At 45.9% G+C, this 17,954-nt stretch overlaps 1 protein-coding gene across 8 annotated transcripts in view; it reads left to right on the top strand.

Annotated features, from left to right (window-relative positions):
- The window catches only part of COX10 (cytochrome c oxidase assembly factor heme A:farnesyltransferase COX10), a 343,376-nt gene that overhangs the window by 252,556 nt on the left and 72,866 nt on the right, over positions 1-17,954 (top strand). For 4 of the 8 annotated variants that reach the window (XM_069953299.1, XM_069953300.1, XM_069953302.1 and 1 more), the window contains 2 exons: positions 10,737-10,859; positions 13,262-13,529. In XM_069953299.1, the coding sequence (XP_069809400.1) occupies positions 10,737-10,859; positions 13,262-13,529 (391 nt within the window). Of the gene's footprint in view, positions 1-3,822; positions 3,900-3,966; positions 4,014-10,736; positions 10,865-13,261; positions 13,530-17,954 lie in introns of those variants that run through there. The other 4 variants (XM_069953304.1, XM_069953301.1, XM_069953306.1 and 1 more) reach the window with 4 other exon arrangements.

Raw genomic sequence — 17,954 nt, forward strand, 5'->3', positions numbered from 1 at the left:
AAGAGCGTTTTGGTTTAGGGGCTCACAGTTTTTCAAAAACTTGTAACTTGGATTAAGAGCATTGCTTTAGTTTAAGAGCTACCTGTACTGGGTGGGAGGGGGAGTGGGTGAGGGGCATGGTCTGCATTGCGGGGTCTACAGCCCTGTACTCTGACCCAGGAAGTCTCCCTCACCTTCCAAATCATAGCAGATCCACTTCAGGCTGGGGCTTGCATCAGGGGACAGGACCGTGGAGGTAATCTCTCCATAGTTGTATTCCCCTCTCTCCCCGGACAGAGAGTGCTGCATGTATTTGCCCACATCTGCCCTGCTAATTCCTTCATGCTCCCTGCAGTCTCTGTCAGCCCTTCTGTTTCCCATCTTCTCCGTTCCTGCTATAATGTGCCTGCACTTACACTCAGCTATACACACTGCTGTATAGAAAAGTTTCTGTCTCTCTCCTCCTGTACTTCTCTGTGATTTTTACTTCCTGATTGGTCCAAGCTGAACACACGCCCCTTCCCCATTGCTGTCATGTGACCACACAGACCTCTGACAGCAGCCCTGTTTCTCTATTCTAGCCTGTTGTACTACACTATTGCATTATGGGGATCTGCAGCTCCATTCTGTATCTACAAACTGCTGCTGTGTTATCAGGGTTATACAGTTACTATACATTATACACCACATGCTGATTGCTATACTGTACAGTAACTTATATATCACATATCCAGCTGCTGCTGTGTTATCAGGGTTATACAGTTACTATACATTATACACCACATGCTGCTATACTGTACAGTAACTTATATATCACATATCCAGCTGCTGTGTTATCAGGGTTATACAGTTACTATACATTATACACTACATGCTGCTATACTGTACAGTAACTTATATATCACATATCCAGCTGCTGCTGTGTTATCAGGGTTATACAGTTACTATACATTATACACCACATGCTGATTGCTATACTGTACAGTAACTTATATATCACATATCCAGCTGCTGCTGTGTTATCAGGGTTATACAGTTACTATACATTATATACCACATGCTGATTGCTATACTGTACAGTAACTTATATATCACATATCCAGCTGCTGTGTTATCAGGGTTATACAGTTACTATACATTATACACCACATGCTGATTGCTATACTGTACAGTAACTTATATATCACATATCCAGCTGCTGTGTTATCAGGGTTATACAGTTACTATACATTATACTCCACATGCTGATTGCTATACTGTACAGTAACTTATATATCACATATCCAGCTGCTGTGTTATCAGGATTATACAGTTACTATACATTATACACCACATGCTAATTGCTATACTGTACAGTAACTTATATATCACATATCCAGCTGCTGCTGTGTTATCAGGGTTATACAGTTACTATACATTATACACCACATGCTGATTGCTATACTGTACAGTAACTTATATATCACATATCCAGCTGCTGTGTTATCAGGGTTATACAGTTACTATATATTATACTCCACATGCTGATTGCTATACTGTACAGTAACTTATATATCACATATCCAGCTGCTGTGTTATCAGGGTTATACAGTTACTATACATTATATACCACATGCTGCTATACTGTACAGTAACTTATATATCACATATCCAGCTGCTGTGTTATCAGGGTTATACAGTTACTATACATTATATACCACATGCTTATTACTATACTGTACAGTAACTTATATATCACATATCCAGCTGCTGTGTTATCAGGGTTATACAGTTACTATACATTATACTCCACATGCTGATTGCTATACTGTACAGTAACTTATATATCACATATCCAGCTGCTGTGTTATCAGGGTTATACAGTTACTATACATTATATACCACATGCTTATTACTATACTGTACAGTAACTTATATATCACATATCCAGCTGCTGTGTTATCAGGGTTATACAGTTACTATATATTATATACCACATGCTGATTGCTATACTGTACAGTAACTTATAATATCACATATCCAGCTGTTTCTCATTGTTTGTTTCATCTGTTCTACATGTTATTCAGAATAAAACATGATTATTTTTGGGTGTGGAACCAATTGTCTGCATTTCAGTGATTTCTTATGGGAAATTTGTTTTGGTTTAAGAGTGGATTTTGATTACAAGTGCGGTCCCGGAATGAATTATACTCTTAATCCAAGGCACCACTGTACTAGCAATATACTGATATATATATATCCCTTTACCTATACTTACTTATACCTATAATTTAAAACTTGATCAGGCGATAGGCGACCTACAGTTCCAGTCCCTCACCCTCTATCCAATAGCATTACATCCCAGTTCAGTGAGTTCAGTGGATGGGTCACCACACTAGTTACATGCTGTAATTCCTGCTTGTAGTTCCGGTCCAGGGGTAGGAAAACTTGGCCCTCCAGCTGTTGCAAAACTACAACTCCCATCATGCCTGGACTGTCAAAGCTAGTTGTAGTTTTGGAATAGCCGGAGATCCAAGGTTCCCTACCCCTGCCGTGGTCAGTAATCGTGACAACTCCAATAGATTCAATTACAGACTGGGATTTTTTATTTCTTATTATACTGGATCCCACTGCAAATCCCCCTGACACCAGGAGACAATGCGCTCAATGACTCGTAACATCGTCTGTGGATGTAATGAGACGCGCCACATTCTTTACATCGTCTCCTAAATTAAAATTTGCATAAGAAAGACAAATGCATTACCTATGGTAAAGAGAGGGTCATGTGATGCCGCAAATATGCAAATACAGACGCCTCGTGTCCTCGCTCCTATTGTTCCAGGGCCGGGCCCTGTGCTGCGGGGAAGGGACTCCCAGAATCACATACAAGGAATTCATATGTCTCAATTATATGGAATGGTTATCGGGTGATCTGTGTTCTGTGCCCGGGGCTTACAGGATGACAATGGAGATGCTGAGGCCTCAAAGGGATATTCACCTCTGAACACCACTATTATACTCTATATACCTATAACCTAGGTAGAGTGCAGGCACTGTGTACTAACATTATACTCCAGAGCTGCACTCACTATTCTGCTGGTGGGGTCACTGTGTACATACATTACATTACTTATCTTGTACTGATCCTGAGTTACATTCTGTAGTATACCCCAGAGCTGCACTCACTATTCTGCTGGTGGGGTCACTGTGTACATAAATTACTGATCCTGAGTAACATCCTGTATTATACTGCAGAGCTGCACTCACTATTCTGCTGGTGGGGTCACCGTGTACATATATTACTGATCCTAAGTTACATCCTGTATATACCCTAGAGCTGCACTCGCTATTCTGCTGGTGGGGTCACTGTGTACATACATTACATTACTGATCCTGCGTTACATCCTGTATTATACTCCAGAGCTGTGATCACTATTCTGCTGGTGCGGTCACTGTGTACATACATTACTCATCCTGTACTGATCCTGTATTATACTCCAGAGCTGCACTCACTATTCTGCTGGTGGGGTCACTGTGTACATACATTACATTACTGATCCTGTACTGATCCTGAGTTACATCCTGTATTATACTCCAGAGCTGCACTCACTATTCTGCTGGTGCGGTCACTGTGTACATACATTACATTACTGATCCTGCAACTCCCAGCAGGCTTTGTGGGTATGTAATGCTGGGAGTTGTAGTTCTATTATTGTACATTGGAGGACGAAACCTGTAACTGAGGGAAACGACAAATCCCAGCATATCCGAATTCAAATATAACTTCACTACAGCTTCAAAACGAGGAGCCCGTCACACATGACCTCCAGTAACCCGGCCGCACCGGCACGGAAGTACGTCACCGGAAGCGTCGGTGTGACGTACAGGGCAAGATGGCGGCGCACATGATGTGAGAGGGCACAGCGGGCGAAGAATGAGAGGTGAGGGTGTGCGGGTGATAGGGCTCCTGGGACGGGGGACGGGGGACGGGGGAGGGGACGTGTCCGCCGGTGCTGAGGAGGTGAATGAGGCGCCTGACCCGGGGACAGAGACAGGTCTGCACCGTGTACCAGCATATATAGGACAGTATGGAGACCAGTACTGACCACAGCAGCATCAGCTGTTCTATCACCGAGACCACACTGTGCGGTACAGGGGGAAGAGACGCTGACACCTGGGGTACAGGATAGAGACACTGACACTAGGGGTACAGTATAGTGACACTTGGGGTACAGGATAGTGACACTTGGGGTAGAGGATAATGACACACTGACACTTGGGGTACAGGATAGTGACACTTGGGGTACAGGATAATGACACACTGACACTTGGGGTACAGGATAGTGACACTTGGGGTACAGGATAGTGACACTTGGGGTACAGGATAGTGACACTTGGGGTACAGGATAGTGACACTTGGGGTACAGGATAGTGACACTTGGGGTACAGGATAGTGACACTTGGGGTACAGGATAGTGACACTTGGGGTACAGGATAGTGACACTTGAGGTACAGGATAGTGACACTTGGGGTACAGGGTAGTGACACTTGGGGTACAGGATAGTGACACTTGGGGTACAGGATAGTGACACTTGGGGTACAGGATAGTGACACTTGGGGTACAGGATAGTGACACTTGGGGTACAGGATAGTGACACTTGAGGTACAGGATAGTGACACTTGGGGTACAGGATAGTGACACTTGAGGTACAGGATAGTGACACTTGGGGTACAGGATAGTGACACTTGGGGTACAGGATAGTGACACTTGGGGTACAGGATAGTGACACTTGGGGTACAGGATAGTGACACTTGGGGTACAGGATAGTGACACTTGGGGTACAGGATAGTGACACTTGGGGTACAGGATAGTGACACACTGACACTTGGGGTACAGGATAGTGACACTTGGGGTACAGGATAGTGACACTTGGGGTACAGGATAATGACACTGACACTTGGGGTACAGGATAGTGACACTTGGGGTACAGGATAGTGACACTTGGGGTGCAGGATAGTGACACTTGGGGTACAGGATAGTGACATGATGACACTTGGGGTACAGGATAATGACACTTCGGGTACAGGATAGTGACATGATGACACTTGGGGTACAGGATAGTGAAACTTGGGGTACAGGATAGTGACATGATGACACTTGGGGTACAGGGTAGTGACACTTGGGGTACAGGATAGTGACATGATGACACTTGGGGTACAGGATAATGACACGCTGACACTTGGGGTACAGGATAGTGACACGCTGACACTTGGGGTACAGGATAATGACAATTGGGGTACAGGATAGTGACACACTTACACTTGGGGTACAGGATAATGACACTGACACTTGGGATACAGGATAGTGACATGATGACACTTGGGGTACAGGGTAGTGACACTTGGGGTATAGGATAGTGACACGCTGACACTTGGGGTACAGGATAATGACACGCTGACACTTGGGGTACAGGATGACACTTGGGGTACAGGATAGTGACATGATGACACTTGGGGTACAGGATAATGACACTGACACTTGGGGTACAGGGTAGTGACACTTGGGGTACAGGGTAGTGACACTTGGGGTACATTGTAGTGACACTTGGGGTACAGGGTAGTGACACTTGGGGTACAGGGTAGTGACACTTGGAGTACAGGATAGTGACACTTGGGGTACAGGGTAGTGACACTTGGGGTACAGGATAGTGACACTTGGGGTACAGGATAGTGACACTTGGGGTACAGGATAGTGACACTTGGGGTACAGGGTAGTGACACTTGGGGTACAGGATAGGGACACACTGACACTTGGGGTACAGGATAATGACACTGACACTAGGGGTACAGGATAGTGACACTTGGGGTACAGGATAGTGACACTGACCTTCTTATGGTGAGAGATATATCTGACAGATATTTGAAGCCAAAGCCAGGAATGGATTTGAAAAGAGGCCAAATCTCAGTCTTTCCTTTATGACCTGTTCCCTGTGTATAGTCTGTTCTTGGCTTTAGCGTCAAATATCTGTCAGATAAATTTGTGTGACTGCACCGTTATACAGGCCCTGTGTGTAGTTGCTGTGATGACACTGCCAGGGTGTAGCAGTTATGTGATGTTTGCTCCTCTGTCTGTCACTGATCGCTGGATGATCGGGTTACACTGCTTTGCTCTCCTGGACTGCTGATCTGTAGAGCTTGTTCCTTATTACTGAGCAGTCAGACTCACCGACTACTTTAAGGGGTTTTCCAGGCTTTTACAATAAGTGTGCACGGTCTGGATCCGGTGTAAAAAAGTTATTGCAAAGAAATCAAGGCACTCCAGAATCTGCCCTGTGTCTGGTGTCCATCGCTGTATAAATAACGTAGCAGCAATCAGCCAGTTCCATGTACACAGAGGATGATGAGGCGGCAGACGCACATGATCAGTGTTTGTGGCTTCAGTCATTTTGTCCCAGCAGATTTAGAGCTGGAATCCAGTTTACGCTCCAATATACAGATATACACAAGAAACACTCAGGATGAAACTCACTGACTGAGCGCTCCTATAGGTGTCCTGAGTGCTGAGGGTAAAAAAACAATGAAGCCACCGATGGACAAATCTGCTCAACAATAAACCAGCACTGACCACTCAGCACAATGGAGCTGAGACTATAAGGATTCACTAGACGCTGGCGAACACCTATAGTGACAGCCGTATACCTGCCGTACAGCTCCCTCCTGAATACCCATACACAATCATACTACAGAGACGAATAGTCTTATCATAAGTGTATAAGTGTTGATGAGGAAAGGTTCCAACGCATTTCACAACTCAGAGTCTTCAAGGGAAATGGTAAACCCACAGAAGTGATTGTGTGGGAGGTTTCCTGGCGTCTAAATCTCTGGTCACTCTAAGAGCTTTAGTATCAACCCCTAAATCTTTTTCCGCATAAAGTCTTTATGGGCATCTACGTTGACATAGATGGTTTGCCCCTGTGCTACCGCATGCCCCGTGCTACCACATATAGTGGGTCTATCCTGTAGCCTTATGATAACCTTAGCATGGATATGACCTCAGATCTGTCTCTCTTCTTCCATGATGAGGATTTGGTCAGGTATAAAGTCTGTGAATCAGTCGGTCATAGATGCTGATGACTGTTCTATGTTATTACTGGGCGGCCTGATAACACTCTTCTAAATCTGGTCAGTTTGCAGAATTGCCCGGTTCTTTGTAAGGATGTCATATACCTGGGGTGAGTGGTTGTAGCCAGCTATCCTCCTGTGTACTCTCTTGGCGTAAGGAGGTTATATCTGTCCTGGTTCTCCATCCCCCCGGCCTTGGGATTACCCTTCCTCAGGGCTGTGTGATGTTACCTTGTTTAACTCGGGAGGCTTTTGGCGGCCATGGCTGCCCTGGAGGAATAGAGGATAGGACCTCTTTCGTCTTCCCACACATTCACGTCTAGGTGTACATACATTACATTACTTATCTTGTCTTTATTCGGACTCGTTCACATTGGGCGGATAGGCCGGTTGGAGCTCTGCTGCACTGCATTGTGGGAGCAGGAATTTTTCCTGTAATGTATGTAAGAAGACAGTGAAGCAGCAGGGGATGAGGATTGCAGTGTCTGGTGACTGGAGATCAGTTATCCTATTTAGAAGGAACATTTTGTGTAGTCAGGTCTTTTCCAAACAAAGGGTGAGTGAGACTGAGTTTACTCCATAGACGTTTATGAGATGTCGGTGCCAGGACGCCACTAAGATGGAAACTCTTAGTAATCGGCTCTTGTAGTTTTCAGGCCGGTGGTAATCCGCTCACCCCGTAACCCTCCTCCGTACAGCCCCCAATAGTGGGAATATTTCTGCCAGGTCATAACTTACATTTACAGGACCCGGGTTACCAGCTACACCGACCCTTTATGATGTGTGAACGGCCGCTGCTGCACACGGGGGTCTATTCCCTTGAAACTTGTCAATTTTAAAGTGACAAAACATCAAACTCTGCAATAATAATCACATTGTCCCCTATATACATGTAATATCCTGTGTGCCGAGCCTGTCGGTGTGTAATCCAGGAGGCTGACAGGCGGAATAGTGACAAGCCGAGACACGGGGTACAGGATAGTGACAAGCCGAGACACGGGGTACAGGATAGTGACACTTGCAAATGACCAGAAATCATAATACACGGAACAATAGTTGTTAGTTGCAGTTACACAATTACAATCATTCATGGACTGTAGTATACTAGATATCTAGTCTAGTGTTGGTAATCCTGCAAGAACGTTGTGTACATCCAGAAAAAGATTTGCGTATGATTAGCGATGATTTTACAGTCGGATCAAAAGATGCGATCAGCAACATACGGACAAATTATTTAATTGTTTGATCATTGCTGCGGACACACGGAAAGATTATTCCCTAAATTCCAGCAATATAACAATTCTCCACCCGATAACCTTCCCTCAGCTTTGGCCACCAGGTATCCGGCAGTCCTCAGTCCGTTGTCGGGCAGTCCTCAGTCCGTTGTCGGGCAGTCCTCAGTCCGTTGTCGGGCAGTCCTCAGTCCGTTGTCGGGCAGTCCCCAGTCCGTTGTCGGGCAGTCCCCAGTCCGTTGTCGGGCAGTCCCCAGTCCGTTGTCGGGCAGTCCCCAGTCCGTTGTCGGGCAGTCCCCAGTCCGTTGTCGGGCAGTCCCCAGTCCGTTGTCGGGCAGTCCCCGGCTATTACGCTCCGCTCTTCTTTGCGGTGTTTGTGTGTGTGTATATGTATATATATATATATATATATATATATATATATATATATATATATATATATATATATATATATATATATATATATATATATAATGATCACAGTCAGGCCCTTCCCCCGCCGCCTGTTTACCTCCTGACATGATGTTTGCCAGTGTAGCGGCCGGTGATGTCACTGCGCCCCGGTATAACAGGCCTCTGTGTACAACGCAGTCCTTTCCCATCTCCGCAGCCCCAGAACAGCCGGCGACTGGAAACATGGGAGCGAGATGTTTGTTTAATGGCGGCCTAATGATCTGGTGACAGCGCTCACCGACGTGTTTTTACACCAATTACACTTTGCTCGGTGACAAAGGACTATGTCATGGAGGGGGAAGGAGAGAAGCCACAGTCTGTTCCCCCTGTACACCCCTCACCTTCTGTACACAGTAGTGGGAGAACAGCCTTTTCATACAGTACTCATCCTGATCCTCCTGGTTCATGACTTTGTGCAGTTTAAACAGGAATGGAGTAGAAGGAGTTGGGAGCAGATTTCTAGGGATCAGCTCATGGTCAGGAGACCCCTTTAACTAAAAGGAATTGTCCATAGCCAACTCTCCCATCTAATGTCAGTATAGTCCTGTAAGCAGGGCGTATCTAGTAGACGTCATGTTTCTGGTGCTTCTCCCCTTCATCCTCCCTTTATGTAGTTACTCCCCCTCTCCCCAGTCAGGGACCCCTCCACCGTTTTGCTGATATACTGTCCCCCGATGGGCCGTTGTACTAATAGAAGCACTCGTACGGCTCCTCTGTTTAGCGTGGCGATAATTGAAGTTCCTGCGCCAGCGCCATCTTTGGGAAGTATGGTTCCCTGATGTCAGGTCGGGTTTATGGGTTGGAAACTGGTGCAGATTGCCCATGAATCTCAGGTCTACGTCACCGGGATGTTTTTAGGTCCAATGTGATTCAGTTCATGATATATCTGTATAAGGGTCGGAGCCGGGATTACCTGATACAGAGCTCCAAACCTGCATCTATATAGTTACATACATTGCCCTAGGGCAGGGATAGCGAACCTTGTCTCTCCAGCTGTTGCAAAACTATCCCATCATGCCTAGACAGTCAAAGCACAATGGGAGTTGTAGTTTTGCAACAGCTGGAGAGACAAGGTTCCCTACCCCTGGTCTAGGGGAAGCTTTCTCACGCTGCATGTATACAGTAAGCTTGTGCACTCATACTACATGTGAAGGCACACTTTGAGTGACTGCTGTAAAGTGCCTATATTTTTCGGCACTTCTGCAGAGTCACAGATGCACTGTATCTGGGATTATATTGTGTAGCAGCGGTTCTTGGTGCGTTGTATCTGGGATTATATTGTGTAGCGGCTGTTCCTGGTGCGCTGTATCTGGGATTATATTGTGTAGCGGCTGTTCCTGGTGCGCTGTATCTGGGATTATATTGTGTAGCGGCAGTTCTTGGTGCGCTGTATCTGGGATTATATTGTGTAGCAGCGGTTCTTGGTGTGCTGTATCTGGGATTATATTGTGTAGCGGCAGTTCTTTGTGCGCTGTATCTGGGATTATATTGTGTAGCAGCGGTTCTTGGTGCGCTGTATCTGGGATTATATTGTGTAGCAGTGGTTCTTGGTGCACTGTATCTGGGATTATATTGTGTAATATCAGTTCTTTGTGCGATGTATCTGGGATTATATTGTGTAGCGGCTGTTCTTGGTGCGCTGTATTTGGGATTATATTGTGTAGCAGCGGTTCTTGGTGTGCTGTATTTGGGATTATATTGTGTAGCAGCGGTTCTTGGTGCGCTGTAACTGGGATTATATTGTGTAGCAGCGGTTCTTGGTGCGCTGTATCTGGGATTATATTGTGTAGCAGCGGTTCTTGGTGCGCTGTATCTGGGATTATATTGTGTAATATCAGTTCTTTGTGCGCTGTATCTGGGATTATAATGTGTAGCATCGGTTCTTGGTGCACTGTATTTATGGGATTATGGATGTAAATGGCTGCCTCATCCGTGTCTATCAGCTCCTGACTGTTTCCTCTCTCTATTCAGGTGTATCTGGAATGTGTTTGGCGCAGATTCACCGGACAGTGGTGGCGTCACCGGCCGCATGCTGCCTTATCCGATCCTGCAGGAAACAAAGCGACCGATGGCGGATGTTCCACCCGGCCAAACGTAAGGTTGGTACAGTGATCCAGTGCTGATGGATTTCTTTCACAATTTTTTTTATTTTTTAAACAGTCCAGTTGTTATTGCCAAGGCCCCCACCATCAGGAGGATGAGAGGAGAGAAGCCTGTGCTCAGGTGCTTCTCTCCACTGCTTGCAGCGATCTCAGCGATCCTATAGACTAGGGGTCCTCAACTGGCCGACCGCGGAGGCCAGCTGTCCGGACCCCTGCTGCAGTATACCTGTATACTGAGCTGCGCTGCTCCCCTCTGCACAGTAACTATAAGCACTCGTAACGAGCGCTCATAGTTACCGTGCAGGAGCAGCACTGACAAAGAGGGAGCCATTGGCTTCCTCTCTGTCAGTCACTCTTGTGGTCACAGCGGTCACAAGAGGCCGCTCTGTCCTGTCTCTGGTTTCGGCGCTCCAGTGACAGCGGAGAGCGGCCTCTTGTGACCGCTGCAGTGCGGCTACAAGAGGGGAAGAGTAGATGCCCGGACCCAGGTGAGTATAAGTGTTTTTTTTTTATGTTATATGCTATATGGGAGGGGGAGCACAGGGGGGGCTATTTAACTGGAAGAGCACACAGCAGGGGTGCTATATACTACTGGGGGAGCGCACAGGGGGCTAAATACTACTGGGGAGCACAAAGCGGGGGCCTATATACTACTGGGGGCACACAGGGTGTCTAAATACTACTGGGGAGCACAAAGCGGGGGTCTATATACTACTGGGGGAGCACACAGGGGGGCTATATACTACTGGGGGAGTGCACTGGGGGTCTATATACTACTGGGGGGCCATATACTACTGGGGGAGCGCACTGGGGGGATATATACTACTGGGGGAGCACACAGGGCGACCATATATTACTGGGGGACAACACAGGGGTCTATATATCACTGGGGGAGTGCACAGGGCGGCTATATACTACTTGGGGAGCACACAGGGGGCTATATACTACGTGGGGAGCGCACGGGGGTCTATATACTACTGGGGGAGCGCACAGGGGTCTATATACCACTGGGGGAGCGCACAGGGGTCTATATACCACTGGGGGAGCGCACAGGGGACTATATACCACTGGGGGAGCGCACAGGGGGTCTTTATACCACTGGGGGAGCGCACAGGGGGGCAATATACTACTGGGGGAGCGCACAGGGGTCTATATACTACTTGAGGAGCGCACAGGGGGTTTATATACCACTGGGGGAGCGCACAGGGGGTTTATATACCACTGGGGGAGCGCAACACGTTTACTACTGATGTTCAGCTCGGACCTTCACCTGACAATAGAACCCAGTGAGTGAACCTTCACTAAAAGTTGTTGAGTACCCCTGCTATAGACTTATAGCAGAGATCACTGTAAGACCTGTCAGCACGGCTGCTGCCGCATCAATGGCGATTTCCTCTCGTCATCTGTACGTTCGATTATCCATGGCTATGAAGCATGCCGTGACGGAAATGTGTGCCACATCCATTGTGATCCATTATAAGTTGCGCCCAATTCTGTCATGGCCATGAATACCCGAACGCACAGATGACAAGAGGAATTTGCCGCTGATGCTGCAGTGGTCGAGCTTACAGGCACTCTTTAAGCATGTGCTTTCTCCTGTTTGTTCTGCTGATCCGTGAGCATTTCAGATCCCGACTGATCAAAACTTTTGAAGGACTGTAAAGCTGTCCTGTCATAAACTAAAAGTTGCCGAAAGCAGCCACATTAGATATGTACTGTCCATATCCACCTCTGTGATTAGGGTCCGAAGACCACCTAATGTGAATGAAGCCCTTGCCAACTGTCATGGGGCAGAAAGTGTCAAACCCGCAGCCCTCCCAGGCATGATGGGAATTGTAGTTTTGCAACAGCTGGAGGTCTGCAGGTTTGACACCCCTGGTTTAGATGGCACTATAACACCCATTTATCATTGAGCCCTTGTTATTCCCCTAAAAAAAATATTTTTAAATCAACTGATGCCAGAAAGTGACCAAGATTTGTAATGTACTTCTTTTAAAAAGTCTTCCAGTACTTATCAGCTTCTGTATGTCCTGCAAGACGTGGTGTATTCTTTCCAGCCTGGAGAGCAGGAGAGGTTTTTTTTTTATGGGAATTTGCTGTTGCTCTGGACATTTCCTGACATGGACAGAGGTGGCAGCAGTGTCACTGTGTCAGACTGTAGAGTATACACCACTTCCTGCAGGACATACAGCAGCTGATAAGTACTGGAAGACTTTTTTAATAGAAAATTAAATAAAGTCTCTTAAGTCTCTAAATAAAGTAAGTCTCTAATTTTTCTTTTGTTGAACTACCCCTTTAAAGAGTGTCTCCCATCTTCAACATTCTGACTGATCACAGCCTGTGGGCCCCCTAGAGGCCACAGACGTTATAAACCCACTCTCTTGTCTTTCTCAGTATGTGACGCAACAAGGGATTTTATGGCAGAGAGCAAAGCCGAAACAGGAGCTGACCGAGCCTGCGATACCAGAAGAGAGCGTCCTGCGAGAAGTGAAGTCCGTATCAGCCGTGCTGCCCATCAAAGATCCATCCGAATGTCTCCCTGCTGAGGAAGTGCAGGCGACCCCCGGCCAAACCAAAGAGGAGAGGGGCTGGAAGGAAATAAAAGTGGACGTGTCCACATTACCGGGAATATTGGCCCGGCTCTCCAAAATCCGTCTGTCAGGTGGGTGACATGTGGCTGTTATCTCCCCTCCTTTATATATGAACATATATGAACAGAGTCCTAATGGCTTCCAGTATTGCTGTGACAATTCAATTAAAGCAAAGACGATAACGGCGATGACCTGTATATAATCCTGCAGCCGAGGAAGAGATCACTGTCGTTATTTCAGGGAAATAACAATTATCAGACGGTGGGTAAATGACCGGTGTTGGTATAATATCCAGGGAAAAATTCACTTTTCCCCTATACAGGTCACGGGGGGCTCTCACCTCTGAACTCTGCTGCTCTGTACAAAGGTCGGACCCCTGTGATCTCCTACTTTTCCCCTATCCTGTGGATTGTGGAAAAGTGAATTTTTCCTGGACAACGTCTTTAACCCTTTGAGGACCAGGCCCAAAATGACCCAGTGGACCGCGCAAATTTTGATCTTTGCACTTTTGTTTTTCCCTCCTCCCTTTCTAAGAGCTCCAGCACTTTCAGTTTTCTATCTACAAGCCATGTAAGTGCTTGTTTTTTACAGGAATAGTTGTACTTTGTAATGACGTCTTTCATTTTACCATAACATGTATGACGGAACCCCAAATATATTATTTATGAAGATATAAATTGGTGAAATCGTAAAAAAGAATGCAATATGGTAACCTTTGGGGTGTTCCTGTGTCTATGTAATGCACTATATGGTAAAAGCGACATTATGCTATTATTCTATAGGTCAGTCCTAACACAACCACATGCTGGTTACACAGATTCTCTAATGTTATATATTTTTTTTAAATGAAATCCTTATTTTTTGGCAATTAATTATAAATAAAATGGGCCTATTGTGACGCTTATAACAGTTTTATTTTTTCACCTACGGGGCTGTATGGGGCGTCATTTTCTCCGCCATGATCTCTAGTTTTTATTAATATCATATTTGTGAAGATCGGACGTTTTGATTACTTTTTATTAATTTTGTTTTTTTATATATAATGTAACATAAAATGGGTAATCCGCGCACTTTTTTCCCTCTTTTCGTCTACGCCATTCTCCATTCGCAATGACGCTCGTTATATTTTAATAGATTGGACAATTACGCACGCTACGGTATATTATATGTTTATTTGTTTATTTTTATTAGTTTTATTTATATAATGGGAAAGGGGGGTGATTTCAACTGTTATTGGGGGAGGGGCTTTGGGGTAGTGTGTTAGTGTTTTGAACTTTTTTTTTTTTACACATTTGAAGTCCCTTTGGGGGACTTTTACATACACTAGTGTGATTACACACACTGATCATTGCTATGCCATAGGCATAGCATTGATCAGTGTTATCGGCGATCTGCTCATTGAGCCAGCCTGTGCAGGCTCAGTGCAGCAGATCGCCGATCGGACCGCACGGAGGAAGGTGAGAGACCTCCGGCCGTCCGTTTTAACGATCGGGACCCCCGCAGTCGCACTGCGGGGGTCCCGATCGGTAAGTGACAGGGGGTTCTCCCTGTCACTTACACTTAAATGCCGCAGCGGCGTTCAAGGGGTTAATGACACGTGGCAGCGCGATCGCGGCAGCGTGTCATTACCGGTGAGGTCCCGGTTGCTGATCCGCTCCGGAGCGCGCTTCATAGTCGGAGAAACACCCAGGACGTATAGTTACGCCCTAGGTCGTCCATGGCGTAACTATACGCCCTGGGTTGTCTAAGGGTTAAAGAGTCACTGTCGTTTTTTTTTTTTTTTTTTTTTTTCAGAAATCAATAGTCCAGGCGATTTTAAGAAACTTTGTAATAGGGTTTATTAGGCAAATATGCCATTATCTGCATTCACAAAGACTTTCCCCAGGTCCCCCCCCCCCTCTCCTCCTCCTCTCTCATCCACTGCTCATTATCAGATAATCTTGACTCTTTTACATCAGTCGAGCCCTGTGTAACCTATGGAGGGGGGAGGGAGGAGGAAAGAAATTAGTCGCCAGCAGAGAACAAAGGATTACACAGCGAGAGCTGTGTGAAACCCGGTATTCAGAGGTCAGAGAGGTCAGTGCTGACTTCAGAGGAGATAGCCCGGTGATGTAGCTGTAAATTAACTCTTTGTTGTCCTCTTTGGTGCCTCATCTCCCTCCACCCCTCCCTTTTACATAGAGAACCATGAAGACAGGGGGGAGAGTTTAAAACAGTTTTTTCATGATAAAAATGCATTTTTCAGCTAATAAACCCAATTACAAAGTTTCTTAACCCCTAGACGACCCTGGACGTAGGGTTACGTCATGGAAGTCTGTCCCCAGACGACCCTGGACGTAACCCTACGTCCTGGGTGTTTCTCCGGCTATGAAGCGCGCTCCGGAGCGGAGCGCGCTTCATAGGAGGTGGGGGCCGGCTGCAGTGAGCAGCCGGGACCTCACCGGTAATGACACGCTGCAGCGATCGCGCTGCCGCGTGTAATTAACCCCTTAAACGCGGCGTTTAAGTGCAAGTGACAGGGGGAGTCCCCTGTCACTTACCGATCGGGACCCCCACAGTGTGACTGCGGGGGTCCCGATCGTTGAAACGGACCGCCGGAGGTCTCTCACCTGCCTCCGTGCGGTCCGATCGGCGATCTGCTGCACTAAGCCTGCACAGGCAGGCTCAATAAGCAGATCGCCGATAACACTGATCAATGCTATGCCTATGGCATAGCAATGGTCAGTGTAAAAATCCAAGTAGTGAATGTAGAAGTCCCCCAAAGGGACTTCAAATGTGTTAAAAAAAAAAAAAAGTTCAAAACCCTATTACACTACCCCAAACATATAATATACCGTAGCGTGCGTAATTGTCCGATCTATGAAAATATAACAAGCGTCATTGCGAACGGCGAATGGCATACACGAAAAGAGGGGAAAAAGTGCGCAGATTACCGATTTTATGTTACATTATATATTTAAAAAAATCAATAAAAAGTGATCAAAACGTCCGATCTTCACAAATATGGTATTAATAAAAACTAGAGATCATGGCGGAAAAAATTACACCCCATACAGCCCCGTAGGTGAAAAAATAAAACCGTTATAAGTGACACAATAAGCCCATTTTATTAATATTTAATTGCCAAAAAAAAGGATTTCATAAAAAAAAAATATATATATATAACATTAGAGAATCTGTGTAAACCTGCATATGGTTGTGTTCGGACTGACCTATAGAATAATAGTGTCATGTCGCTGTTACCATATAGTGCATTACGTAGACACAGGAACCCCCCAAACGTTACCATATTGCATTCTTTTTTACGATTTCACCTATTTATATCTTCATAAATAATATATTTGGAATTCCATCATACATGTTATGGTAAAATGAATGACGGCATTACACAGTACAACTATTCCTGTAAAAAATAAGCCCTTACATGGCCTGTAGATAGAAAACTGAGAGTGCTAGAGCTCTTAGAAGGGGAGGAGGGAAAAACGAAAACACTAAGATCAAAATTTGCGCGGTCCACTGGGTCATTTTGGGCCTGGTCCTCAAAGGGTTAAAATTGCCTGTACTATTGATTTTTGCAAAAAAATTTAAACGACAGTGACCTTTTAACTCAGCTGACGCTATTATCTAAAGGGGGGGGGGGGTTAAACCACATATTACACTTGCATTAAAGATGTACCCTGGATATTTTCTTGCTGTTACACCAGCAATATCCCTGCACTGCCATTTATTTCCGCCCAGCTCTGATGCCTCCATACACATGACCAGTACTCAGACTACCAGAAATGACATGCTGTAGTGTGTAACAGGAAGAGGCGTGTCCTGTGTGGCTGACTTCCTGTGAACTACAGAATGACATAATCACATGTCGGATTACGTCTGCCAGCACTTCCCACCAGGCTCTATCTCTATGTCCCTTCAGGGGTGTCAAACTCAGGCCTTCCAGCTGTTACAAAACTACAATTCCCATCATGCCTGGACAGCCAAAGTTTTAGCTTTGGTTGTCCAGGCAAGATGGGAATTGTATTTTTGCAACAGCTGGAGAGCCTGAGTTTGACACCTGTGGTTTATAGATTAACTGCTTTCTCTATGGGACCAGGAGGGCAGTGATATACAGTAGTAGGAGAGCGCAGACACTGTCCAGCTGCTGAGTTATATAAAATAAACTATCCTTCCTCTCCTTGTTGGTCTCTGCTATCTTCAGATTCTCTGCTGTGCCCGACAGCGAGAAAAGGACACAGGCTGTAGCTGTATCTCATAGGATCCTCTGTAATGTGAGTGAGGGGACAGAGGTTCTAGGTCACTGATGTATCACTTACTGCACAGAGCAAGAGCAGGGATGAGACTCTGCCCCCTCTGTCTCTGCAAAGCCCGAGTCATTATGGGAAGTGAAGGCTGTATTAGGAATCCATATCAGAAGGGAAATACATGGAGGAAGGCCTGTCACATCTACAAAAGCGTCTGTACCTTATATATAAGTAATAGCCTGTGACCCTGTG

This window comes from Dendropsophus ebraccatus, chromosome 14 (genome assembly GCF_027789765.1).
Source record: "Dendropsophus ebraccatus isolate aDenEbr1 chromosome 14, aDenEbr1.pat, whole genome shotgun sequence".
Classification (NCBI taxonomy): Eukaryota; Metazoa; Chordata; class Amphibia; order Anura; family Hylidae; genus Dendropsophus; species Dendropsophus ebraccatus.